Source organism: Mustela lutreola, chromosome 13 (assembly GCF_030435805.1).
Source record: "Mustela lutreola isolate mMusLut2 chromosome 13, mMusLut2.pri, whole genome shotgun sequence".
In the NCBI taxonomy this organism is placed as follows: domain Eukaryota; kingdom Metazoa; phylum Chordata; class Mammalia; order Carnivora; family Mustelidae; genus Mustela; species Mustela lutreola.
In genome coordinates this window covers 76764814-76792800 of record NC_081302.1, presented here as the reverse complement: position 1 = coordinate 76792800, position 27987 = coordinate 76764814, and the positions used below count along the sequence as shown (strand labels likewise).

General features: G+C 46.1%; 2 protein-coding genes across 6 annotated transcripts; one reads left to right on the top strand and one right to left on the bottom strand.

Moving 5' to 3' along the window:
• GTF3A (general transcription factor IIIA) lies at positions 1 to 13078 on the top strand. The gene is given in 11 exon segments (XM_059144789.1): positions 1 to 78; positions 115 to 408; positions 2917 to 3017; positions 7081 to 7177; positions 7553 to 7641; positions 8860 to 8933; positions 10360 to 10440; positions 11197 to 11426; positions 12514 to 12577; positions 12812 to 12864; positions 12866 to 13078. Coding segments are annotated over 11 exon segments (1272 nt in total). The 3' UTR covers positions 12977 to 13078.
• On the bottom strand, positions 13020 to 26682 carry MTIF3 (mitochondrial translational initiation factor 3). Of its 5 annotated transcripts, none has more exons than XM_059144784.1 (5): positions 26568 to 26661; positions 20709 to 20783; positions 16860 to 17323; positions 14209 to 14366; positions 13020 to 13276 (listed from the first exon to the last, which is right to left on the bottom strand). In XM_059144784.1, exons 3-5 carry the CDS (start codon positions 17320 to 17322, stop codon positions 13058 to 13060), a joined length of 840 nt encoding a protein of 279 aa, XP_059000767.1. In that variant the 5' UTR covers position 17323; positions 20709 to 20783; positions 26568 to 26661; the 3' UTR covers positions 13020 to 13057. The 5 variants fall into 5 exon arrangements, with proteins under 5 accessions (XP_059000767.1, XP_059000766.1, XP_059000765.1 ...); XM_059144783.1 differs by having other exon boundaries at positions 26457 to 26642; XM_059144782.1 differs by lacking the exon at positions 20709 to 20783 and having other exon boundaries at positions 26568 to 26682.
• Between the last annotated feature and the right edge of the window lie 1305 nt (positions 26683 to 27987).

Here is a 27987-nt window from a genome sequence, read left to right as displayed (position 1 = left end):
ATGCGCGGATGCGGCGCCGGCGCGGGGCGGGGCCTGCTATCTGCGCGTGCGCCGCCGCTCCAGTCCCGCTCCGCTGAGGTCGCGCTCCCGGAAGTGCGGAGGGCTCGCAAGTAGGGTGCTCCCGGAACGGAAGGCGCAGGGCTGAGCGTCGGTCACGCGCAGCCGTTTGCTGCACGTGTCTCGGCACTTGGCTGACCCACTGTGCGGGGCGCCCTGGAGCCGCCTGCCTCGGTTGCGGAGGGTGTGTCATCCCTGACCATCGCCGACGCCTTCACGGAAGCCGGCGAGAGCCCCGCCCCGCCGCCCTCCGGGCTCAATAGGAGGTTCATCTGCTCCTTCCCTGATTGCAGCGCCAGTTACAACAAGGCCTGGAAGTTAGACGCGCACCTGTGCAAGCACACGGGGGAGGTAACCGGGCACCAGCCTTGCGGCGGAGGGGCGTGGCGTCCAGCCCCAGGGACTCGGGACGTGGAGGCCGGCCTGGCGGGCTCTGTCCGTGAGGCCAGGGGCAGCACGTGGGTGCACATGCCTTTGCAAGACATGTTTATCTTTGGCAGCCTGGATCATAGAGGCGAACCAGCTCTGCCTTAGGTTTGGGAGGAGCCGAGGAGAGGTAGACACGTTCTGAGACCGAGACACTTGTCCTGGGCTCGGGGCTTTCTAAACCAACGCTTCCCTTTTGATCTTGAGCTTTGGCCAGTCATCACCTCCGGGTAATCTGTAAATAGGTGCAGAGGAAGGATACATTTATTCTCATCCCTTCTATATCCCCTATTTTTACCCCCAACAGACACCTGACCTAATCCCTGGCGTCCTGGAACTGGAATGGGGAATGACTTCTAAGTACTGGAGCTTTAGCAAGCAGCATGCGTTCATTCCTTCATAATTCAGGACCTTTCTAGCCCTGAAGAGAGAAGAACAGTCTGGGCAGGAAAACAAAAAAACAAACTGCAGAAGGAAGCGTGATTGAGTGTGATTGAGTTGGGGACAATACAAGAGGAGGTTTGAGAAGCATGTCTGGTGGGCTGATTTTTTGGCCAGGGTACAAATAGGGTTTGGAGTTTGGGTTTTATTTTGAGGGCAATACGAAGTCTTTGGAAGATCATCTCTGGGGAAAGGGAAGTTCACGGAGGCCAAGGAATCTGCCCAATTTCCCAATGTTTTGCAGAACCTGGCTTCACATTGCCTCATATGAAGGCCCCCAATTTCCTCTGCCTCCATCCTTTTTTTAGATTAATTTATTTTGGAGAGAAAGAGAGGGAGTTCAGTGGGGAGAGGGAGAGGCAGAGAGAGAATCTTAAGCAGACTGAGTGCTGAGTGTGGAGCAGGATCTCATGACCCTGAGGTCACGACTTGAGAGGAAATGAAGAGTTGGATGCTCAGCCGACTGAGCCATCCAGGTGCCTCTGAAGGCCCTTAATTTCTTAAACCAGAGGCCTGCAGCCCCTGCTTTTGCACCTAACACCTTCCACACATATAGGCTATTCATTCCGTCACATGTCCTCATGGCCCCCATCCTCCTTACCCTCTCCAGCATTGGAAGGCTGACCATTTCCTCCAAATCTTTTCCTCTTCCTCACCTACTGTTTTCACTGCTCCTTTCTGCCCTTGACTTTACCCATGCTACCCAGTTGTCTTGGCAGTCTTACCCAGTGACTGTCTTCACTCAAAACATCCATTAAGTTCTGCCACCCTGTCCTTTCTGTTGCCCATTCTGTCCCTCAGATTGTGGGTTCTGAAACTTGTATGTCCAAGTAGGGAAGCATGTGGTCACTTTTGTGTCCCTCCCTGAAAACCTTTGGGGCAGCATGAGCCTCCTCTCCCTTCGGTGGGTCACCCCCAGAGCCATGGCCCAGAGGAAGGATAGACTGTCTGTGATCTTGGGACATGAGGCAAGTAGTCTCCAACTCTTCCCTCAGCTCTGCCCTCTAGATAAATAAACTGCCCTCTCTTTAAAACAAGGGCGCCTGGGGGGCTCAGTGGGTTAAGCCTCTGCCTTTGGGTCAGGTCGTGATCTCAGGGTCCTGAAATCGAGCCCAGCATCATCAGGCTTTCTGCTCAGTAGGGAGCCTGCTTCCATCTCTCTCTGCTTGTTGCTCTGCCTACTTGTGATCTCTCTCTGTCAAATAAAATAAATTAATTAATCAAGTAAAAAAAACAAAAACAATAAAAAAAGACTTACAAATACTGTGCAAAGTTCCATGCATTTTCCCCCAGTAATAAACTCTTCTGTCTTCCTGTCTAGTGGCTTTGCTACTAGTACTGATATTTGAGGCTTTGGTACCTCCTTCCTGGACCATCTTGGGGTTACGTTTTTCATAATAAAATAAAACTGGTGATTTGGGGGACATTTTTTACTTTTACTGTAGGTGTAGAATGGAGACCCTTCCTCCCTGGGTCCCAGGTGGTGGTTGCAGTTAGGCTGAGAGCTGATGGCTTTGCTCTGGCACCTGTGAATATCTTCCTGGAGGTGTGCTGGGCATTCTCTTAGCATAGGCATTGCGCTTGTCTGGGATGAGACGGAACCTGCATGTTCCTGTGCCTTAGGCTTCGAATGGATAAAAATATGCTGCGGTTGGAAACATGTGCATGTTGGCCATGCTGGGTGGGGTGGTACCGGTGAAGCCTGTTGTCAGGCTAGAAGTAGGTTAGCAGTGCCATCTCTTACTGTGAAGGCTACCTGCGTATTTCATCTGCTATTCATAGAACAAAATCTGTCACACTGCCTTTGTGAGAAAGTTGTGGCATTTGTAGAACACCATTTTCTAGCCTCGGGTGCTCAGCACTTACTGAGAGGAAACCATCTCTGGAGGTGGCGTCCATGGTTTTGCCTCCTGTACAATTTTAGGTGTTTAAATAATACCAGAATTACTAACTGGGGCAGGATTGACCTGTTTTTTCTTTCCTTCCTGCTAGAGACCGTTTGCTTGTGACCATGAAGGGTGTGGCAAAGCCTTTGTCAGGGACTACCATCTGAGTCGCCACATCCTGATTCACACGGGGGAAAAGCCATTTGCGTAAGTAGAGCACAATTCTGAGGCCTTTGAAGCGGTTGTATTTGGCATATCGACCTGTATTTGGCATATCGTTCCTGGTAAGGAAGTAGATTGTTCACTCCTAAGACCAAGAGCGAGCAGCTTCTCTCCTTTGCTTCTCTGGGTCCAAGAGGAGACTGGGTTTGAATATGTGGGAGAGAAGAGGGGGTTTTGTGGGTCCTTTGTGTGTGATAACTTCAGCAGTGAGTTTATCTGAAGTTGTCTTGAGTTTGCATCCTGTCTTCTCCCTTTTATTTATTTATTGTTTTAAGATTTTATTTATGTATTTGACAGAGATCACAAGTAGGCAGAGACGCAGGCAGAGGGGATGAGGGAAGCAGGCTCCCCACTGAGGGGAGAGCCCAATGCAGGGCTCGATAGCCGAAGGCAGAGGCTTAACCCACTGAGCCACCCAGGCACCCCTCTTCTTCCTTTTACAGTAGATACTGACTGGGAAATCCTCCCCCCAAAACACTCTGTTCAGACTAGATGGTATAATGGTTCTCTGGCAGAGTCTTGCCTCCATGGGTTACAGGGTCTTTATGAACCAGTAAATAAGCTTCTGGGATAAGAGACAGAAGCATGAAGAAGTAGAGCTTTTCATAGTTTTATCTTGTATTTCTTCAAATTAAGCCCTGCACCTCTCCACACCGGGTTCCTATTTTATTCTTCTTGGAGTTACTGCTTGCCTTTTGAATCAGCTACTTCTTTAAAGCACTGGATCTCAGATTTAGGGAGCTGAGAATCACCGGGAGAGCTTGTTAAAACCCGAGTGCTGGATCCCATCCCGGAGTTTCTGATTCCATAGGTACTGGGTGGAGCCAGAGAATGTGCATTTCCAGAAAGTTCCCAGGTGATGATGCTGTTGGTCTGACGTCCATACTTGGAGATCCACTGAACAGAACAGAATGTTCCATGGAAACACTTAGTTTTCATTGAAAAAATAATACTCTATTAGCTGTCCAGAGCTACATACAGGAGACCGGTATTGCCTATGTTGGAATTTGATATCGTAATTGTGTTCCATGAGACATTTCCTTGCGTGTAAGGTTTTCTCATGATCTGAGTTGTTTTCTTTTAGTTTTAAGATGATGGTGAAGGTGAAGTGTCTCATGTCTCACTAAGGCCCAAACAGTCTTGGGGAAAGTGAGTTGTCAGTAGTTGACACGGGATCATCTTCATGTCCTTTTCCACGTGGAGAGCCACCTCTCTGTGTGACCAGCGTGGTAGCAAGCGGGAATGGGACAAATTACTGGGGGGGCAGATGTCTTTATCTCAGCCTCCGCGCAAGCACACGGTGTATCATCAAAATAAATAGCCCTAAGTAAAGCTTAATGGATTTCAAAATGTAGTTCAGCTAGCCCAGCAGAGAGTAACTAAGTATGGTCTGGAAAATAGAGCTGGACTATAGTTTTTGACCTGGAAGTTTCACGTTGGGGGATTTATTCTGTAGGTACCCTCGTGCCTGTATTAAATGCATGTATGAGGTTATGCACAACACTATTAGTAGGATCGGAGCATTGGGATCAACCCACCTGCTGGTCATGAGGGACTAAAGAGCATAGCAACACAGTAGAATAGTCTACAGCTGGGAAAACGAGTGCAGGTGTTGTCTGGGAAACAGGATCTCCAAGGCATAGTCACTGAAAGACCAAAGTTCAGAAGAGTGTGTACGGAGAACTGCCTTTTTGCGTGTAAAAAGGAGGAGGGAAGAGGGGCGCCTGGGTGGCTCCGTGGGTTAAAGCCTCTGCTTTCGGCTCAGGTCATGATCTCAGGGTCCTGGGATAGAGCCCCACATCAGCCTCTCTGCTCAGCAGGGGGCCTGCTTCCTCCCCTCTCTCTCTGCCTGCCTCTCTGACCTCTCTGACTACTTATGATCTCTGTCTGTCAAATAAATAAATAAAATCTTAAAAAAAAAAAAAAAAAAGGAGGGAAGAGTGGACAGGAAGAATCTGTATTTATATTTGCAACGTTAAAAGTTACTTAATAAAACCGAAAGTGTCACCTCTCCTAAGAGTGGTGGGGCGTCACGCAGCAGTGTCCCTTTTCATGCTTTTTGGTTTCTGAGCTAAGATACTTTGTGCTATTTAAAAGATGAAATCTTCAAGGAGAATGAGCTGGGTACAGATGCATAGGGGGACCAGGAAAGCTGAAATGTTCTTCCCTCTGGACCAAGGCCACTCTGTGGTAATCCTGGCCAGCTCTCTCCCTCGCCTGACCCGTCTTCAGTTCCAGGCTCCCATCTGGACAGTGCTGCTGGATGTCTCTCTGACTCCTTAAGTTTCCTGTGGCGCAAATCTCTCCCAGTCAAGTCTGAGCTCTGCTTCCTTTGGTCTTCACCTGCCTGGTCTTCACCTGCCTCGTTCTTGTCGGGTGGCATCTGTGTCTACCTGATGACCCATAGCAGAGACAAGGCAGCTCCCCTGGGTGCCTCACCCTCTTAGCTGTCCCTCAGACCCTGTCCTTCAGACTCTGTCCCTCCGGCTGCTGTGGTCTTACTCCAGCCTCTTAACTCCCACTTGAATGGTGTTTTCTTTGCCTCCAGACTGCTTCCCTTTTTAAGGCTGGGCACGGGTTTTAAGTGTGGCTTTCATAACCAAATCTAGGATCTTAGTATGTTGTGTAAATGACCCTGGTGACCTCACCTTTTCATGATCTTGCCCTGTTTGCTTGACTCTCTGACATGAAACTTTGGTCCAGCAGCACTTAACTGACCAGCAGCCCCATCTGTGACGCTGCCTGCATCTACTGGGTCTCTGTGCCTGCTCCTTGCTTCCTGTCAGGACGTTTCTGGGCCCTGTCCTCTTGCCCCAACTTGTGTTGGGTTAGATGCTTGGATCAGGATTCAAGGCCAGAGTGACAGAAAACCCAGCACCCTAGTGGCTTAAACAAGACAGTCTCTGTTTTTCTTGCTTAACTGAAATGCAGGAGTGGACAGTTGAGGGGTGTGCCACAGTCAGGAGACCTGGGCTCTTTGTAGCCTGTCTCTGCCATCTTCATCTTGGGGCTTCAACATCATGCTCCAGGAGGACTGCTGGAGCTCCAGCTGTCACACAGGCGTTCCGCCACCAGGGTGGATGAAGGAGCAAAAGAAGGTGTGCCCCTTCTCAGATGCTTTATGGTTGCTTTAATTGGACAGGCCCAAAAGAGCCATGTGGCCACCCCTAATTGCAAGGGAGGCTGGAAAAAGCTCTATTTCTGTTCATCGTGTACCCAGCTAAAACTGCGTTCTATTCCCAAAGTCAAAAACAACCCCTGTTGAAATTCATAGTGGTCTCTGCCCCAGCGCCCCTCCTGTGTGCTTCTAGTGCCATCGATCGCATGGCCCCTACCTGTGTGTCTCCCATCTGTCCCTGTGCCCGACGGGACTATTACCCAGTATTTATCAGTGAGTGACAGCTGAGATCAGGGCTCTCAGGGAGGTCCTGCTTCGTCCACCAAGCTTTGGAGAACTCATCACAAGAAGAGCACACAGTAAAAAACGCAACCGCCCAAAGAATTTAGGTAATTCAAGGGTGAGATATAGAAGCACTCATTAAGGGGTGGGGGACTAGAACGGCTTGATGATATGCGAGAAGCCATATGGTTTGTGGTTTTGCTCTAAATATCTGTTTTTACCTCTGATGGTAAGCAGAAACTAGTATTTTTGAGGTTTTTTTTGGAAATGCAGCTTATTGTGACATTTCAAGCAAAATTAAGGTTATTCAATTCTAAATTGAGAACAGTTTAACTTAAATACAATTTAAGCCTAAGCAGGGTTTGGGCTTTTGGGAACTAGTATTTTCCACTTTCCCTCTGCCCGGTTCACAAAGCATGTGTGCTGTACTATGCCTGATTTCAGAGGCCTCACATGAAAAACGCATCTCCGTGCTTGGTAATCATATCAGAACTGAGAGGCTGACACTGACTTAACACTTTGGAATTTGTTAAAGACTATTTCATACTGTACTTGGGAAAGTACTTTTATAAAGTTGGAGGATATATGCATCTTAAAAATTCTCTTCCCTCGGCTTGTAAATATTTTGATTTTTACAATTTCTTACAGTTGTACAGCCAGCGGTTGTGATCAAAAATTCAACACAAAATCAAACTTGAAGAAACATTTTGAACGTAAACATGAAAATCAGCAAAAACAATATGTAGTAAGTATGAATGATTTTCTGTGCCTAAATTCTCTATTTTTATGCTTATTGTCCATGTTTCGAAAATGCTTATCAACCAGATTTTGTCTGCCAAATACCTGAATTTAGCCCAACTCCTCGCTAACATAACAGCGGCTTATTTTGAAAGCAAAACATTTTCGTGCTGATGAGGTTTATTATGGGTAGGCTGCACCAAACGAAACTCTTAAGCTGTTACAAATGGGTTCTTCTTCAAAGCTTCCTGGCCTAGAATTTGACAGTAACTCAGTGGAAGCAAGTAGCAAGTATAAAGTTTCCATAATGTGTTTATCTTGAGGGAATTCTCTTGTGAATGGTTCTTTTTTTTCTTCAGACTAATGAACCTTTATTAAACAGTGCACTTTTGAAGGTTGCAAGAAGGCCTTTAGGAAACACCAGCAGCTGAGAATCCACCAGTGCCAGCACACCAACGAGCCACTGTTCACGTAGGTGCTTCCCGCTCCTGGGCTCTCTTACAGTTGAGGGGGGGATAAGATTGAAAGGCGGAGGTTGGGTGCAAGTGTTCAGAAACCATTTCTTAACGTTTTTCTGTACCGTGAATGCCCATTGATATAGTGGGGCATTTCAAAAGTTTGATTGTGCTTTTCCTTTCCAACAGAAATAGTTAATGTATTTCTAAATGATTTGTAAACTAGTGCAGTTGTGGTGAAGCTCGAAGGGAGAACTAAGAAATTACTTTATTTAGTTAGAGCTCATTTATTTTTATTTTTATTGACAATTTTATTTATTTGTTAGAGAGAGAGGGAGGGCGCCTAAGTAGGGAAAGCGGCAGACAGAGGGAGAAGCAGACTGACTCCCCACTGTGCAGGGAACTCCGATATGGGACTCGATCCTAGGACCCTGGGATCATGACCTGAGCCAAAGGCAGACGCTTAACTGACTGAGCCACCCCCGCGTCCCAGAGAGGCTGTTTAATTGTGTGAACTGTCATTATACAGACACGAAGCATTCCTTTGCTACAGAGCAGAAGTCTACTTTAGAGTGGCCTTCCTGAGGAACAGGGATGGTGACTGGACACACGGGCCTGGACTTGCTGAGGGTGTCAGGGAGCTCCAGCTGCCTGCTCGGAGGTGCATCTTCAAGGGCACTAGCCAGCCTCTCTGTGGGCCACCATCCTGCCCAGTGCCTTCCTGGTCCCCCCAGAGCCGTGGCTTGCCTGGGGTCACTGCAGGGCCTGCGTCTCCTCGCTGGCAGGCCTGCCACCTCTTGTGCCACCCGGGCCTTTTGCACGGAAGCGGCTATGCCCTGTGTGGCTCACCAGAGCCCGTGCGTCTGCCGCTGCTTTCCTTCCACACCGTCCCCAGGTGGCAGCGTGAGACCCAGGAGACAGTTGAGAATGCCTTAGTGGTTTACCTCAGCTGTCACGTAGCCATGAAAACAGCCCAGTCTCAGAAGGGTGAAGATGAACACTTTAATATGATCACAATGCCAAAAAAAGAAGTCATGACTCTTAGTTTGTTTGGTCTCGAGGCTGGTCAAGTCACTTGAATTTCACTTGGGATTTGGTCTCAATTTCAAATATCCTCTTTATGATTGGTTTGGTGGTGGGGAGAGACTTGGGTAGCAGAAAAGGACAGAGTAATACCTTCAGCAGATGCTCCACAAAAGCGGATTGGCTCATACGGGACCTGTTGTTAACCCAGGTGTGCCCAGGAAGGATGTGGCAAACACTTCGCCTCACCTAGCAGGCTGAAGCGACACAGGAAGGTCCATGAGGGTATGTCTGGCGCTCCCAGGTGGCCCCCGCTTTGAGGAGACCCCAGGAGAGATTTTGTGTGTGTGTGTGTGTGTGTGTGTGTGAGAGAGAGAGAGAGAGAGAGAGAGAGCGTGTGTGTGTGTGTATGTGTTGTGTCAAGTTCTTTGACTGTAAGATGCTCTGTTCTGTGCCGTGGTCCCGTAGCACCCAACACGATCTAGGTGGGGACCGCGTGCTGTAGGTTCAGGCTTTAGACTCGACCAGAGACACTGCACGCCCTCGTCTGTTCTTCCACTCCTGTCATCACTGTTTACAGCCGGTGTCTCTTGGTCTGCCACAAGTGCCTGGGGGTTCTCTGCTTCTGAGAGGGTTAGCGCTCCGGCTATGAAGTGCTATGGTTGGCTTTTTCACCGCTGTTACCTCTGATGCCTGTGTCCTCCTTCTCATTAGGGGCATCCTCAGGGCTTGGATAACAGTTTGAGATTTTGGAGTTAGCAGATTGTAACTTTTTCCAGAAAGACTTGATTAAATTACTTGAATCTTCTCTCTATTTCCTTGAGGGCTTTGTTTTTTTTTTAAGAATTTATTTATTTGACAGAGAGAGAGATCACAAGTAGGCAGAGAGGGGGAAGCAGGGTCCCCGCTGAGCAGAGAGCCTGATATGGGCCTCAATCCCAGGACCCTGAGATCATGACCTAAGCCAAAGGCAGAGGCTTAACCCACTGAGCCACCCAGGTGCCCCTCCTTGAGGGTTTTTTTATTCTGTATTCCAGTTTTCTAAGTATTGAGTATATGGGGGTTTTGTTGTTGTTGTTTTAAACATTCCACTAGTAGCTGAAGAGTAAGAGGTACCCTCATTCCTTTTAGTTTCTGTCTATTGAGTTGGTGAAATACAGATTGGCTGTTAACAGTGACAGATTCTTCCAGTTCTGGTGCTTCGCATGATGTCTGCTTTTGTCTACAGTGTTTCCTCTGGGTTCTTATTTTCTCCCTTAATTGCACCCTGCGTCTTTCCTGTATTTTATAACTAACAGATAGTAAGACTAGAGGCCAGGCGTAGGCACACAACCCCTGAGACGTAGTGTTGGTGGTGTGCCAAGCCCAGAGGACCAAGGAGCTTTCACGAGGAACACAAGAGGCAGGCATAAAGCAGGGAGGGGCAGGGCGCTGCAAGCCATGGCAGCTGGGGAAGGGCAGCAACTTACTGGGAACAGTGTGCTTCTGTGAAGTGTACAGACCTAAGACACTACGTGGACTACCTTGCTACATGATTATTAGGTTTCCCTGCAAAACTGAGTTTTTATTCCCACCTCTAAAGACTAACTGAACATTACTGGGAGATTGGAGAAAGATTATGTAGGCTTACAAGTTTCCTTTCTAATTATGTTTGGTATTTATGCTGAATATTTATGAAAGGCAATGAACCAATGTATTTTTTTCTCAACAGGCTATATGTGTCAAAAAGAATGTTCCTTTGTGGCAAAAACATGGACAGAACTTCTAAAACATGTGAGAGAAACCCACAAAGGTAAGGCAGACGTGTATGGCACAGTGTAAATATTTGTCGCTATAGAACTGCTTTTAAAGAGGGAAATATTAAACATGGGCCTTAAAATAATAACTTTTCCATGTCATGTTTTGAGACGTGCTGGGTACCTCAGCCATTTGGCACATGAGCAGACAAAGCTGTGGTCCCAGGTTCAGGAGGAGCTACGCAACAAATTGCTTGTGCACACTTGTGGTTTTTTAAGATGTTATTTATTTATTTGAGAGAGCGAGCGCAAGGCAGGGAGGAGAAGGGCAGAGAGGGAGAGGAGAAGCAGGTTCCCCACTGAGCAGGGAGCACAATGTGGAACTCAGTCCCAGGACCCTGGGAACATGACGTGAGCTGAAGGCAGAGGCTTAACAGACTGAGCCACCCAGGCACCCCTAAATTAGTAGTCAAGAACTTTGGGAGGCACTGGTGGCCAATGGGACAGTTTGGGAAATAGCGCTTTATGTATTGGCAGACAAGGAAAGAAACTGGTCGTCTCAATCTCCCTTTGCCAGCAGCTACCATGCTGAGAACCCCTGCTCCCTGGTAAGGGAAGAGTGACTTTCTGTAATACAAGAGCATGGGAGAATTGAGACAGACTTCCAAGCAATAAAAATTGGACTTCGTTTTCTGATTTATGATAATCATGACATTTTCAGCATCAAATATATTACTTCTATATTGAAGTAAATTTTCTCTGTATGGTCATACCTGGGGAAATCGGTTAAGTTTGTCTGTCTACTCCACCAGAGGACATAAAATGTGAAGTATGCCAGAAAACATTTAAGCGCAAGGATTACCTTAAGCAGCATATGAAAACTCATGCCCCGGAAAGGGATGTATGCCGGTGTCCGAGGGAAGGCTGTGGTAGGACCTACACAACCGTGTTTAACCTCCAGAGCCACATTCTCTCATTTCATGAGGAACGGCGCCCATTTACCTGTGAACATCCTGGCTGTGGCAAAACCTTCGCAATGAAAGTAAGTATTCGCCCTCCCGGATGCTGTCCTTTAGGTCTGGGGCTTCCCAGCTGGGTTCCTGGGAGCTCTGGATTTCAAGATGGTGCCCCAGGACCTACAGATGGGGAAAACCGGGTACTCTGGACCTTCCACTCTGGCTTCAGCAGGAGCGGTTCTTAACTCAGGTCTGCAGAACCACCGGATTTTCCTATGCCAGTGGCTCTCAAAGCATGGCCCTGGACCAGGAGCATCGGTGTCACCTGAGAACTTGCTAGAAATGCACATCCACAGGCCTTCCCCGGACCAGAAACTCTGGAGATGGGACCCAGTAATTTGTTTTAACAAACCCTCGGGTCTTCATGTCCTTGAGAACCAGTGGCCTGCAGTACCACATGCTTATTAATTATAAGAGTATGATAATACTTGGGTGTCCTTTTAGACTGTCGTCTTTTAGGGGTTGAGAGAGTGGGCAACAAGGACATGAGGGACTATAGCACTTGGGGATCGAGTCTGGATCTTGGTGTGACTTGAATAGGTAAGAACGGGACACTTACCAGATGACCCGCGCTGCTCTGTGGACCCTCAGTCTGGCAGGTGCTCCTACAAGTGTGAACCATGAGTTACAGCTGAGTCTGAAGAGACAGTGATGCGGGCGCCGAGTGCGTCCAGACCGTTAGAAAACCACCTGGGGCTGACGATGGTCAGCATTATTGAGGACGGGAAGGCCTCGGTCAGATTTTCCACTGGGGTTTCGGAATGCTGCTGAGGTTCACCTAAAGGTGCAGCTAAAAGAACCTTCTTCGGCTTGGAATAGCTCACTCAGAACTGGTTTCTCCTCCTCTTACGAACAACTAAGAAGCCGGTGGAGGTTGAGACTGTGTAAGTTCCTAACCTGGGTCCTTCAGAAAGGTAGTGATTTAGGTCTAGGATTTGAGGAAGAATTCGCTCTGGTGGGGGAATCTTTGTAAGCTGAGGTCACATCCTTCAACGGGATGTAACAGAAAGAAGGTGGACAGTTTATTTAAGTAAGTCATGGAGTTTTCCTATTAAGAGATACCAAAATGGCAGTGTTCTAAAGATGTAACTGTTTCTTTCTCCTTCATTGTAGCAAAGTCTCACTAGGCATGCCGTTGTGCATGACCCTGATAAGAAGAAAATGAAGCTCAAAGTAAGTTGAGTCAGGCAAGCTGTTGATTTTAAACACCAGTTACCTCAGCCAGATACAATCTAGAATGTTTCAGCTCCTTAGTAGCGAGTGAGCCTGCGCTGCTGTGGAAGGGAGGGCACGACCTTCACTGTTCTAAAGGAGCGCTGTGTGTGGGGGTGGGGGGGGTTACAGCTAGTAGAAGATCGGTTCACACAGCTTGATTTTGAATTACCATTATCTTGTTTCCTTATCTCCAAAGGTAAAACCCTCTCGTGAAAAACGGAGTTTGGCCTCTCGTCTCAGTGGTTATATTCCTCCTAAAAGGAAGCAAGAACAAGGCTTATCTGCACCTAAAAGTGGAGAGACCCTGAACTGTACTGAAGACCAAGTACTCTCCACTGCTGCGGCCCTCGCCCTCAGCTGAACCTCACCCTGCTTTGTTTAAATGACGCACAGCAGCCATCTCATTGACTTCCACTCAGAAGCACATTTTTCTTTATTAAAATCACTGATGCACAACATCTGATTCTTGATTGTTTCTGTCTTCTTTATTCAAAGCGTCTCCTTTCTGGGTTCCTTGAGCTTCTCTCCAGGCATTCTCTTCCTTTTTGCTCAAATGACGAAGAACACACATTACAGCTTTTCCTCCCCGAACAGGCTGTGGCCGGGATGAGAAGGTAGCTAGTCCAGGCATGGTCTGGAGTATTTGATTACAGATCTCCTCCTAGAAAGGGAAAACACCCAAAGATAAATTTAAAACTGTCTTTGATGCTTTCTAGTGTTAACGCTCTAATACACATAAAAATCAGCATTCCTGAATTGCTGTTAAGTGACTGCCTAATATCAAATTGTGCCTATCTGGTTAAGCTGACTGAAACCTGTACAATAACCAGGAGTTTTACAAATGCCACATAACTAACTGATGCACTGAAGGTTGACAGTTTTAAATTCCCACTCTGTCCTGGCATTGTGGGACTGTGTCTGGGCCCTTCTACCATCTCCAAAAAAGGAGGTACAAAGCAGTGGGTTTCAGTACTGACAGAGGACCTCTTTATCCCCCAAGCTGTCAGTCTAGTGCATTTCTTAACATTGGTAACACAGAGTCACTGGGGTGATTAGAAGAATACACCCAGTTCTAGAGACTCTGGGCTGAAACCTAGGCCTAAGTGATTCTAACCTGGAGTGAGGGCGGAAACCACCAGACTAATGCTGCCTTTTAGCTGCTAAGGTCTTGGACTCTAAGGACAAAACAAATATTCTAGAAACTTAGCCTGGGAATATAAACTGCTATTTTCCAGAAAGGCAGTGTGACTTTATATATAATGCTTCTCAGGGGCATTATAAATAGGAGACTTTTAAAAATGAATCTTATGTTTTTAAATTATAAATATTGTGCAGTTTGTAAAAAGAATAGTAGATAGCCCTGCGATTATGCAGTGCAATGTTTTCACATGACAAAATACGCTTCCATGGAAAAAGTGATGTACACAGAGTATGCTTACATTTTGAAAAATGAATTGGAAATCTACTGCCATCACTGGATAGAATTAGCCATTACTCGTCTTTGCCTTTACATTCTCCAGATTTTCTACAATTATATCTTTAGATCAGAAAACAAAAACCCATGAGCAGTTCCTCATACCTGCCTGTACTCACCATCTTCTGTTCTGGTTCCTCTGGGTTCTTCCCTTTCTTTATAGTAATTTGAACTTTGTACTGTTTCTCAATCCACTGCTGAATCTGTTTACTCTTTGTATCCAAGTCATGTTGTCCAATATTTGAAGAAAAACTGAGTTCCTTTGTCAGGGTAGATCCTAGTTTGAAACAGGAAGACTTGGTGCTAGGACTGCTCACTGGTCTCTTCATGGGACCTGAGCCGTACCACACACTTCAGGAGAGATCAGCTTGGCACGGGGGCCCAACACTCCTCTCTGACTTAGTTTCAAATGTTTTTTTAAACAAGGGAGATGGACAGATTTAAAGGTACCGATTTTTTACCTGCCAAGGAAGAGTATATTGGTCTCAGCCTTTAAAAGTAGATATTCTGTAATGTACAGAATGCTTCCAAAATCCTTACCTTCACGTGATGAAAGAACAAAAGAATGGTCCTTTTTATTAAAAGGAACGAGTCTAGCTTTATGATAAAACTTGACTATCCTTATTTTTCCTTCTGATTAAAGCAGCAGCTGGGAAGTCCTCTTCTCATCTGACTCCTTTTGCGATGGCCTCCTAGTGACAGTGGGGTCATCCAGACTGCACGAGACAAGAGGGAGCTCCCTGTGTCCTGTATTCCGAAAATGGAAACCCTGACTTTTCGAAAATTATTTTACAGGGAAGGAACAAACTACCTAGTAAAAGCGCTGGGACAATTCAGGGTTTTGATACGGGAGAAAAATTGGGTCTCAACCCATACAACAATCTCCCTAGGAGGACTGACTAAATGTGAAAAAATTACAACTTTAAAACAGGAGAAAGGAAAGTGTGTGACCTCAAGACGGGAGAAGGATTTTGTTAAGAAAAAAAAACTGGTAATTTCCTTTATCAAAACACTACTGGTAATTTTAAAAAGGGCAACCAAAGAAATCGAACCGGGACAAGGTTTTGGCATCACACAGAACAGAGAACCCTAATAAATCGGGGGTGGGGGAGGACCATACAAGTAGAAAAACAGGGACGATAAACTGGTAATTCACAGAGGAGGCAACTCAAATGGTGAAAGGAAACACAAATCAATAAGACAGGCTTTCCTACCCATCAGCGTGACAAAAATGAGAGGAGCGGACCAAGTGTGGGTGAGGATGTGGGGAAAGAAATTGCAAACACTGCTCATCTGCCCCACAGGCTCAGGACACTGACAGGCGCATTGTTCTCAATCAAAGACTGGAAACGAGCCCAGTGTCCACGCAAAGGCACTAAAGCCATGGTATATGGTATATCCTTAGGATTCAATTTAGTAATTATAATAAATCAGCTACGGCTGTTCTATCAACATGGCTCTTGAAAACAGCAAGACGTAATTTTTATGTGTATAAAATCCTGCTCTACACTGTTTCTATGGAACCAAAGCTTAACAACACAGATCTACTACACCCAGAGTCCACGATGGTGGAAAGGGAGGACAGCACCGGGAAACAGCGCCAGGGGACTTCCAACTTTTCTGGGATGTTTTATTTTGTTTAAGAATCTGAAGCACAACAATGTTAATGCTTGTTCATTCTGGACAGTGGATAGTAGGTATTTATATTTTTCTGTATGCTTTCCAATTCCCAAAATAAAAGCAGTGTTTCTAAAAAAAGAAACCCCTCCTTGCTTCCCTCAAGCCCCTACAGCTGGTTCTAGGTCTCTCTCAGAACAAAATAATGCCTTTAACACCTTAGCCCTCCAAGTAGCGCTCACAACAGCAACGGGTCTTCTCCAAGCTTCTCTGGGTTGTTCAACGACTTTTCTGGGATACAGTTTGAAGCCTTTACCATCCTAGTTGGCCTCTTCTGAATGCTCTTTGTTTTCTAGTCAACATCTTTGCTGAATGTGGGCTTACAAGACTGAGCCGCAGACAGTGTGTGGTTTTCTTAAGACACACAACCTCGCTGTGGCGGCTTCGGGACCAGTGTTCCTGGTCCCTGTCCCAGGCTGTTTAACAGAAAACACTCTTCCGTAATGATCAGCACTTCGCAGGAATCGTGACTAATCCAGGTCTATTCAATTCATGGTTCCACGAAGGCATCCGTGACAAGGGCATTGGACGGTGATTGGCAAAATGCGTAAATGAGCGTTACTTACCAATATTGTAACAAAACACTGGGGTGGGAGAGCCTAGGAGGTTAGAATCACCTGAATCACCTAGGAGGTTAGAAAGTGCCTCCAAGCAATTAATGAGGCACCGCCACTTTAGAGATGTGGGGGGAAAGGCGGGGAATAGAATGGCCCAGCCCTGGAACAGGGACTCGAATCCGCCCCCTCCGAGTCTCCTTTCACTCCCACTGCGAATGGTTCTGCCACCCCCAGATCAGAGACTGAGCTAAGGACCACAGGGAAAAGTGATTTCATCACTTTGGGGAGTGTACCTTATCCCCCACCCTCCACCTTTTTACACAGGCTTAAAGGAAGAGATGCTGTCCACAGGGCATCCAGGAAAAAATGGAATGGCAATAATGGAAAGCTGAAGAAACATGTGAGCAGGGGTGGGGAGACCGTACACTTCCCTGTTTTTTCACATCCCCGAGGTCACGAGGAGCCGTGGCAGATGCTGCTCTCAACTGCTGGTCCACGGTCCCGAGGACTCAGTCTGCAGACAGCACGACACCTACCAGCTTTGGGGTTGGCCTTTTCCAGTTCCCGAAGCCTCAGTTGCTCCTTATGAATCTGTGCCCCCGTCAAGAGCTGGTACTGGGGAGACTCGGTGCCGCTGTCCCGTTTCACAAGCTTCAGGTCCCGCTCATTCATGAGCCTGATCACGTCTGCTCGGTGCATGTTTCCCAAATCATTGCCCGCCTCATCCAGCACGTGAATGACTCGCTCGTGAATTTTTCTCCCGATGCTATTAAAAGCCGGCTCGCTCTTTTTCTTCTTCTTTCTTTCGTCCTGGGGGTCCGCAACAGTACTGAAAGCTTTTGCATGAACCCAGGAGGACAGTCTTGGGACAGAAGCTCTGAGGGACCGCTGCGCTGAGATGGTCTCACGCAGGGTGCATTTACCAGGACATCGGCTGATGTAGTAACTTCCAGTCTTTATGGTTTGTGATGTTAGCCTCTTTAGAAGAAGGGCGGCCATCCTAAAAAGCAGAGAGAAGGTTTGTTACAATTCCATCAGTTCCTTGCTGTGCTTTGAGACAGTCGTACATGGAGGGCGTGTATGAGGCTGCAGGCCTAGGTCACCTGCGAACGTTGTGGATCCGTGCCTGGGGAATTTACGCCAATGACATGCGCTGTCAGGGGTCTGAAGTCATATTAAGTGGTGGATGTACTGTCCCCAGCGCAAGTTATTGTGAGAATAAACCGTACCTGCACATGCTGTCATTTTCCGTCGTTTCTTCCCCCAATACTAGCTCATTTGACCCTATTTCCCAAGGATCTTGTAGTGCCAACTCTAAAACCAAGAATCATCCTAAAGGTTTATTTAGGAGAATGCATATATAAAATCCTTGGTGATTCATAAACACCAACTCATAAGCTTTTAATACAATCAACTGCTAAGACAATTTATCAATACATCCACTGGTACACAGAAGACAAGAGCTCTATTCTGGGGAAAGGGACCCCCACGAAGGAAGCTGACCCCGTGGGAGCACTGATGGAGACTCTCAGGAAGGAAATATCCTGTCGTAAATCAGAGTGCTGAGCTCATAAACTGTTCGATGACCCACAAGGGAAGGCAGGACAAGCCAACGTTAATGAAGCATTTGGTACACACGGTGATTCTGGTTTATTTCATAGGAATAACCACTGTTCTTAAAAATGGCATTTTGATTTTGAACTTGCTTCTCTCCCCCAATAAGTCTTTCTCCTTCCATTCATATGCTGGGCAAAGCCTAGAGGGGCAGGCTGGAGGAGGAAAGAGAGGGCCCAATCATGTCATCTGGGGTGGGCAACACAAGGACTCAGGGAGGTGGGCCTGTCCACGACCAAAGAGGAAGGGAGAGGGGCCTTCAGCGGTGCTTCTCAAAGAATGGTCCCTGGGTCACCTGCAGGAGAGTCACTTAGAATGTTTGCCAAAACTGGAAGTGCCCTCTGGTGCCTAGATTTGATCCCACGGAGCTGTACAATCACTGACGCAACCTCCATCATCACCCTGTCTCGGGCCTTGGGTTGGGTTGACTGCAGCCCAAGCTGTCCTGAAGAGGCCCACAGTGGCCCCCACCCACCTCTGCCCACTGCGCCTATCCCACCTCTTCCAGCTCTGTTCCAACCTCACTGGCCTAGGGGGTGTTCCTGGCACATACCGAACACAGTCTTCCTCTGGGTCCTTCCACCCAGGAGGTCCCTTCCCTCGGCTGCGTGGTTCATTTACCTCAGGCCTCCCTCGGCTTAAGGGTTACTGCTCAGCGAGCTCTCCATCCATTCTAAAGAACATTGTACCCTCGTCACTTTCAAATCCATTACCTTGCCTTTGAAAGAATCCACATCCTGCCATAGTCTATAGCTACTTTGCACACATGTGCACAATCTGTCCTCACGAGAATACAAGTTCCTAACACTAGAGCCCAGAGCCCCTATGAGCACAGACATGCTGAGTGAACCAATGTTTGAGCCAAAGGGAATAGCCAGGAGGGAAGGTGGTGTCTGCTGGTGTCTGACCCCTGGGTCCTCAGATGCGTCATTCCTTAGCAAAACACACAAATGCAGGTAGCCCATGTGCTTCACGTTCTGGCTGGCCTCCCAAATGTCACTGGCCTCACTGAGATCTAAGGGCAGATGCTCTACCCACAGGGGAGGAGATGAACTCACAGTCGCTACCAGTCAGGACTCCAGCTGCAGATGTGGTAAAAACTCAAGAACAGGTGCTCGCTTCGGCAGCACATATACTAAAAACTCAAGAACAGGAGCAGACTGGATCTTTTTTTTCTTTTTTCATTTTTATTTATTTTTAAAAAAGATTTTATTTATTTTTTTGAGAGAGAGAGAGAGACACGGAGACAGAGAGAGAAAGAGTACTAGCAGGGGGAGCTGCAGGCAGAGGAAGAAGCAGACTTCCTGCTGAGCAGGGAGCCCAACGCAGGACTAGATCCCAGGAGCCTGAGATCATGACCTGAGCCGAAGGCAGATGCTTAACTGACTGAGCCACCCAAATGCCCCCCAGATTGCACTTTAAGTAGCTGAGATACTCCTGTTTAACAAAAGAAGTCAGATATTTGTTGGTGGAGGAAGCCCCAAGACCAAAAAAGCAGAAAAGCCTGAGGAGACCAGAGAAGACTGTTTTCCATTTAGCATCAGAAAAATAACAGCACTACCAAATTTCACCAGGAGTTAGGATGGCGCTGACAGTAATGGAAGACAGCAACTGCATCCTGGGTAATGAATTCTCAACACATTAAAACAGAGAATATTATTTCAAAATGTAGGATTTTTTTTTCTCAAAATGTAGGATTTTCAAAAACAAAAAAGTATATAAATAGACAAAGCATAGGAAAAAGAGAAAATAAAATTTATGAAAACCCTGGTTGTTTGTGGTAAAGGACACAAGTGATTTTCCCCCCCATCCTTCCTAATTGTCATTTTTCCTCCATCTTTTACATGGAAGAAATACTTTTTACCAATAAATGAAATTACAAAATAAAGATGATTTCAGAAAAATGATGTAGAATTTTTTTTTTAAGCTTTAAAAACACTTTCCAGGAAAAGGAAAAGGAGTAGAAAAATACTGTAACTATATTTTTCTTTAAGTTCTGCACCATTTTTAAAATTTTAATAAAGTTTTCAATTTTCTTTCCTTTTATTAATTTTTTTAAGATTTATTTATTTGACAGAGAGAGAGATCACAAGTAGCCAGAGAGGCAGGCAGAGAGAGAGAGGGCTTCAGGCTGAGCAGAGAGCCGGATTCGGGGCTCGATCCCAGGACCCTGAGATCATGACCTGTGCTGAAGGCAGAGGCTTTAACCCACTGAGCCACCCAGGCGCCCCTTATTCGGGAATGTTTCAAACATGTTCAGGCAGAACAGTATAATAAAGCCTCAAGCACTCATCACGCAGCCTCTTAATAGCATGTAGCCAAACCAGCCTCCTCTCTGCCTCATCTACTCTCCTACAACCCCAGCAGCCCATAAACTATTCCAAGGTCAATCCTATCTCACCAGCATATACCTCAGTAAGTCCTCTCCAAGAGGTGAGGCTTCTTTTGTCTTTTAATGACCATAATGACATTACCCCAATTAATAATCATTCCTTTATATTACCAAATATCCAGTTTTCTGGCTTCCCCCACACTATTGTAATTTCATTTGTTTATGTTTCATTCACAGGTTGGGTGCATGGACAGGCTCCCACTGGCCCAAATGTGTGGTAATCACAACACTAAGGAACAATGGCAGAAAGTTGTTTCAACACAAGGAATATGCAAAAATCTACAAAAAAGAAAGATCATTTGCCAGAACCGCCATGACTATTACCCGGATTCCCTACCGTTAAAATTGGTAAAGAGAAAGGACTAACCATTCACCCTACCTTTTTAGGAAGAACTGACATCAGCAATCATCCCCAGTGGGTAAAGAAAAGCTCTTCATTAGAGGAGAATGCCAGCTAATAAATGAAGAAGACAAGCCATTTAGAAATCACCATTTTGCCACCTTCAATCAAGTAACAGGTCCAGGCAAGGGTGGATACGAAAACCATTAGATACAAAGCTAATGAAGAAACAAGGTATTTATTATAATGGTGCCCAAGGGTGACTCAAAGGTTACCTGCAAACTGAAATGGGAAAAAACACACTTTGGCTGTCATCCTCCTTCACCTAAGGTCAGACAGCATTCCAGCGATGGGACAAACTGACATCCTAGCGCACACTTCCTCCGGTGGCATGGCATGGGGGTGACACCTTCTGTGAAACAGTCCTGCCAAAAAAGCTTTAACCAGAATCTGGTCTGGCCTCTAGATGGTTTCCAGTTTCCAGGGAATACAAGGGCCAGACTTGGGAACAAATCAGACACCACCACAAGGAAACAACCTGACAAATGCAGACTGTGGCTTGTATCAAAAAAAAAAAAAAAAGGTCAATGTAAAAGGGAATGAAAAAAGAAGGGGGCTATTCTTGAATAAAAAGAGGAGACATAATTGTAAAATGCAATGTGTTTGGGAAAAAAAATAAACAACTACAAAGAGATGTTGAGATATAGGGGACAAGCTTTTGAAAAGTAAGAAGACTGCTGATGGACCAGGTACGATCTGAGAAGTATTTTGACTGTCTCAGGTGGGAAAATGCCGTTCTTGGGAGGGGACTCTGAAGTATTCAGGGTAGAGGACCATGACATCTGCCACTTGCTTGGACAAGGTTCAGCAGAAAATACATGTGCAGCATGGCAACATTTGTTGAATCTATGTTATGGTTATGTGGATGTTTGATTATTGAGCCTTAAAACTGTCCTATAGGTTTAATTTTGTTCATAATTAAAAAGTTAAAAAGAGAAGCAGCTACCCGAAGAAAGGAAACAGTTCACTAGTCGTGCCAATAGGACTGTTTCAATCCATATAAGTTAGATACGTCACTATAATTTAATAAATTGGCATTCTGGCTTTATATAGTCTTCAAAAAAATGTTCTCTTCATTAGTTTTAAGGCCTTATCTAGATGAATTCTATGTCTACGGAACTTTACAGATTGCAAAGTCTGAATTGTTTGGTAATGCAGATCACCTTTATTCTCCATCTAGCTTTCATCAGTCTAAAAGTATCTCCCCATCATAAATGAAGATGGTTTCATGTCCAAGTAGGACTTGTGCAATGTTTGGCTAACTCGTGGTTAAAAGGGAACATGTTTTGGAGCAGTGGTTCTCAGAAATTGGAGGCCTACCAGCATCATCTGGGAATGCTTTTTCAAAACACAAGATGTTTCCTTGTTCCTCTATTGTTAAGAACCACTGGGTGAAGACCCTCTCAAAAAAGGAAGACATAAGAAAATAAATGATGAAACACTGTAACATTAGTGGGCGCCAGTGGTTTAAGCTAGGCATTCTGGGGAGTATAAGAGCAAAGGTTAAGAAAAGGTTAAGAAAGCTTTCCAGGGGATGCCTGAGTGGCTCAGTCAGTTAAGTGGCTGCCTTCAGCTCAGGTCATGATCCTAGTGTCCTGGGATCGAGTTCCACAGAGGGCTCCTTTCTCGACAGGGAGTCCACTTCTGCCTCTGCCTGCCTGTGCTCTCTCTGACAAATAAAATATTTAAATAAATAAATAAGAAAGCTTTCCGGGTGGATGCAAAACAGAAAGCCTTGCTCTTCATGAAATTTCTCCAATTAAATGTGTTTGATAACTGTCAAACAAATAGTCGGCTGACTGAGCCAGCAGTCCAAACTGCAGTAAGTTCTCATGTTCTTATGACAATATAGGTGCCTTTAGTCACTCACTGCCACAGCTATCCCTTCAGAGCCATCCAGAACTATTTGAAAAGCCAATTATCTTAAAGTCATTTACTTAAAATACGTAATTGTGTAGTGAGACAGCCATATCTGGTTTCACAGAAACCTGGATCTGATCGAGATCATCCCAGGCTGCAGCTCTCTGCACCCACTGGGAGTTTTAAATTCCGCAGCTGACTCCACATTGTGGGGAGAAAATATAATATTTTTTGTTGTTGTTCCTTAGTTGCATGAGATTGGTTAGGTGCGTGGAAAACTCCATATCCCCAAGCACTGGAGGATAAACGGACAAGTGCCCTCAGAGCCCCCTCACTCTTCTGTCTAAGCAAGTCCCACTAATTTCAGTCCTCACTCCCCTGGCTTGGCCCTCTTCAATACCACCCCTAACGTGCCTGGGACCATGTAAGAAAAATGACAATGGCATTATTCCAAATGCACACAACACAGAGTAATTTTAATGTTTGACCTACATATTCCATAAGAAATTGAAAGGATTTTAAATAATAAGCCATAAAGTGGGAAATTACAAAATAAATACATGGCTACTTCCATACACAGTATTTCGGGAGAGCTTGGGGCCATTCTTTATACTTTCATACTAAGTGTACAGTTGTTTAAAATGACTAATATTCTTTGAGGACTATTTCCCCCAACTTTTACCATGGAAATGTTTAAATATACAGAAAACTTGAAAGACTGTACACTGAACACGCCAATACCCATTCATCTAGATTCTACAAGTGGCTATCTTTGTTTTATTTACCCATCTATTTATTCCTCTTTCTATCCATTTATGTTTCGATGCATTTCAAAGTAAAGTTGCAGACACTGACATCTTCAAATGCTTCATCCTCAAATACTTCAGCATGCATTCCATCAACTAGGGTTCAGTATTTGGACTCTTTCCATTTTGAAGCAAAATTTACATATAAATTTGGGCTCAGTGGCTCAGTGGGGTAAGCATGTGCCTTCAGTTCAGGTTGTGATCTCAGGGTCCTGGAATGGAGCCCTTCGTCAGGTTTCCCACCCAGCAGGGAGCCTACTTCTCCCTCTCCTGGTGGCCCTCTCCCTGGCTCATATTCTGTCTCTTGCTTTTTCCCGCAAATAAATAAAATCTAAAAAAAAAAAAAAAAAAAAAGTTTGAATCTTAAATATACCTTTTAATTAGTTTTGACAACCACCCACAACTCCTCTTAACATACAGAATATTACCATCACCCCAGAAAGTTACCTCATGTCTAAGTTAGTCTCCAACCCCATCCAGAGGCAACAACTGTTCTGATATTTTTCTATCATAGTCTGTTCTCAGATTTCATACAAATGTAATCAAGCCTATGTACTCTTTGTTGTAAGGCACGTCAGCATATTTTTGAGATTCAATGGTTGTCGGGAGCCAGTACAGGAGGCCTACTCTAAGAGCTGTAAGGGACTGAATATGATTGGCTGTTCATTTAGGTCCACTCTCGCAGGAGGTGCATGAGCACTGCATTTTGATTGGTTAACACTGCCTGTATAAAAACGCATGCGCCGAGGGTAGAGGGGGGAGAAAGAAAAAAGCGATTAAAGAAGAAGGTTCGCCGCTACGTGAGTCTCTGAGTCGTTCTTGCGGGCCGAGAGCGACAAATGGTGTTGTTGGAGGTGTCACTCGTTTGTTCCTATTTCTCAGAACTGTCCCAGTGTATTGATATACTACAAATTTTAAATCCAGTTTTCTATTGATGAACATTTAGAATGTTCCTAGTTTGGGGCTGTTATGAATAAAGTTGCTATAAGCATTTTTGGTTTGGGGTGTGTGTGTGTGTGTGTGTGTTTTGCTATGAGCATTTTTGTACAAGAAAAAAAAAGTAATCAAATGATTACTGCTCCAAAAGACAGCTGTATCCCCCTTATGATACATTATTTTGCATTACCAAGTACTTCTTCAGGAGGTACGGATAATGTATTGTAATGAAACTTCTTGGAATATGATTTAAATATGTGGTTATGAGGGAGTCCTGTCCTGTAAGAAATTAAATTGTTTGCACGCTCACTGTTCTTCTTTCCTCTATAGCTGATATTTACAAGCTCATACTTACTAATACTTGTTACTTCCAGGGAGGTTGGATCAAAGCTACATAGATTCTAGAGTACTAAATATTTGTGAAATTAATTTTGCCAGTTCCTATGACTTTAAGATCCTTCCTCACACCTTTCAAAAGAGTTTCACAAAATCCTTGCTTCTGCCTGCACACCTGCCAACAGGCCATGTGTTCTGTTCCAGTGGGCTCTGCAGCCTTAATACCAGAGGACTGAACCATGGTCACTGAGCCTTCACGGTGCTCTCCCTTGGCTCCGGTTTTGCTCTTCCATAAGGAATACAAAGTACTATCCATACTCAGGTTAGCTTTTTAAGAGCAATAACGCCAATTTACAACACTGAAAGAAGCTGACATATATCTTTGGTCAATTACTTAACCATATTTTTTTACCTATAAAATATTTAACTTGCTTTATATTTTACTTATCTTCTTGAAATAGCTTAATGGCCTCCAGGAAATGTTTTTTAAAAAGCTTTTAAATCCAGAGCTACAGACTCAGTATTAACGTTGGACTTATTCCAGCACATGTATCTTCTACCTGGTCCTTTGCTCTTCCAGAACTTCCTATCTTGATGCCCAGCATCACAGTCCATCCTCCAAAAGAGTACCCCTCTTTTCCATCTCTGCTCTCCCTCACTCTCCTAGCTAACCCAACACCAAGTCTCATAAATTTTCTTCTAATTCCACTCAAATCCAACCACTTCTCCCCACGCCCATTGCCACCACCGGATTCCCACCAGTAACCTAACTAGGATTTACACACTTGGAAACGCAATCTGTTATCCCTGCGCGGCTGTCACCACACATCCCCACCCTCCCCACCATAAAACTGCCTCATATTATGACCAACATCTTTCATGAAGCCTAAAGGGTCGTGCCACCTCTCCAGCCTCGTTCTATACAAAACTTTCTACTTCCCTAAACCACACTGGCCGTCCAAATTCTTGAAATGCTCTTCCCTTAAGTTTAGGAAGCTCCGGATTGTTGCTTAGTGCTCCCTTTCTCCAGGCATTCTTCTGATTACCTTCCAAACGAAACCGATCAGCCCCTACTTCCCTTGCCCCCTCATCTGTTTGTTGAGCTCAGCATTAATGCCCAACATTAAATGCTCGCGTAGTATAGTTTATCTTTTTCCCTTTTAGTACTAATCACAATCACAATCACAATCTGGTGATTATCTGATTGCTGTTTCTCTCCTTCAATAGGTGGTAAGTTCTCTGAAGCTGGGAACGAATCTGATTTATCCTTTACTGTCCCGTCCCTGGCATACTAAGAGGTCGCTGACTTTGCAAACGCCCCTCCACTCTGCACCTTCTTAGACTGCGAGTTTTCTGTAGGAAAGTTTATTTACTTCGTTCAAGAGTCTTGTGCCATAGAGCCTATTAAACTGTGAGTAGGGAAAGAAGAAATCCCCCAATCACTTAGCAACCCTCCCCGCTACTCCTCTCCCCGCCGGCGGACAGTCACGTGTGTCAGCCGCGGCCACGCCCACAGAGGGAAGTGGTCCCCCAGCATCCTCCGGCTAGAGAGGGACGTGGGGACGTAGGGCCGGCGTGCGTGCACGCGTGCCCGTATGTACGCCGCGATGGCGGGGCAAAACGTTCAGAGGCCGAAGGGCCAGCGTCGGGTCTAGCTCCTGCGGTTCCCGGATGCAGGGTCAGCATCCCGGACCCAAAGACGGTTCTAGAGACCGGCCGAATCTCCCACCCCGCGGCAGGGTCTGCGGCGCCTCTCCGCGCTCCGTCCGGCGGCAGAGGGGGCACTGACCTTCCAGGGACACAGCTGAGCGCGAAGCCGCTTCCTCCGCAGGACTGTGCCTAAGCCCACGTCCTCCCGCGCAGGCCCCCCTCGCACGGCGCCCCTAGCCTTTGGCTTTACCTACGCCCGGCCGGCGATTGTAAGGTCTGGCGGAAGAAGCCAGGGAACGGCCCCCGCGTGGAGCCCCCTTCGCCCTCCGTAGTGGGCGGGGCTTCGGCTCACGTCTTCTAAAGGAAAGGTGACGCAGGGAGGAGCGCCGTCTGGCTGGAAGGCGGAAGTCCTCCGCAGAAGTGTGGAGGGCGGAGGGCGGTTCTTGTCGGCGTTCTCTTTTATTAATTTAATGTTGAGTAAAATACTTCATAAATGTTCTTATGGTTCCTGTGGTTTAAGAAGCACTGCCTCCGGTTTGCCGGTGAGCAGACAGACTCAGGAAGTGAAAGACTGCCCTAGGTTCCCGAGCGCGGGGCCACCTGAGATCTGAAGTGGGTTCAGGCGTGTAAGATTCAAGAACTGTCGTGACGGGGAGAGCTTCGAACAGGCCGTCAGTTGCACGAAGGCGAAAACGGGCCGGTGGTGGTGAAGTGGTTTGTCAGGAGTCAGTAGGGCAGTTGCAAACCTCGGTGCTCCTGGCTGTCACCTGCCCGTGCGGGGGCACACCCCTGTTGCGAGGCTGCTGTGCCCTCCGTCGCACTACTGATGTCAGTGACCTGACCTGTCACCTCGTCTTCAGTGGGACGACCCAGTGGGAATCTGCAGTCATGACGCAGCGAAGCCACCTAACGAGAGAATTTACCATATGGGAGGAACCGGCATCTACGGATATAATGCGGCTGAACACCTAGCTTTATTCTCCTTAAATGACCCCGTGAATCAGTTTTTACCTGCTTTGTTACAGATGAAAACGCTAGTTTAGCCTTAAGAGCTGAAGTCCCGAGTTTCTCTTTCCTCATCGAATCCCAGTGTCCGGCGCATTAGGTGCTGACTATTTTGTTGAAAAAGTGAAGCAATCAACTCAGAAACGACTTGTGTGTATGTGGTCCATAGTCCGAGGTTAGTATTTGTGTGTTGGCCATTTACCAGTTCAGCAAGAATTAGGCCACCCAAATTATTCTTTAATACCAAGATACAAGTTTGTTTAGATAGGGGGTAGAGTGACCAGCGGATGCGGTAGGATCGGTGGGTGCTCAACAGTTACTGATGCGTGTTTCTAGTACATACCTGTGTGCCTGCCAGGCACCCTTCTAAGCGCTTTATTTCTCTTAGTCATTTAGTCCTCAAGACAAGCTTCTTACCCTGTTTCACAGATGAGGGAACTGAAGTCTGAAGAAGTTCAGTAATTTGCCCAAGGTCACACAACTAGTGGCGGAATCCAGAATAGAATGCAGGCAGCGTGGAATCAGAGTTTGTGCATTTTTTTTTTTTTAAATTCATTTGAGAGCGAGAGAGAGAGCACACAAGCAGGAGGAGAGGCAGAGGGAGAAGCAGACTCCCTGCTGAGCTGGGAGCCTGACATGGGCTTGGTCCAGGACCTGGAGATCAC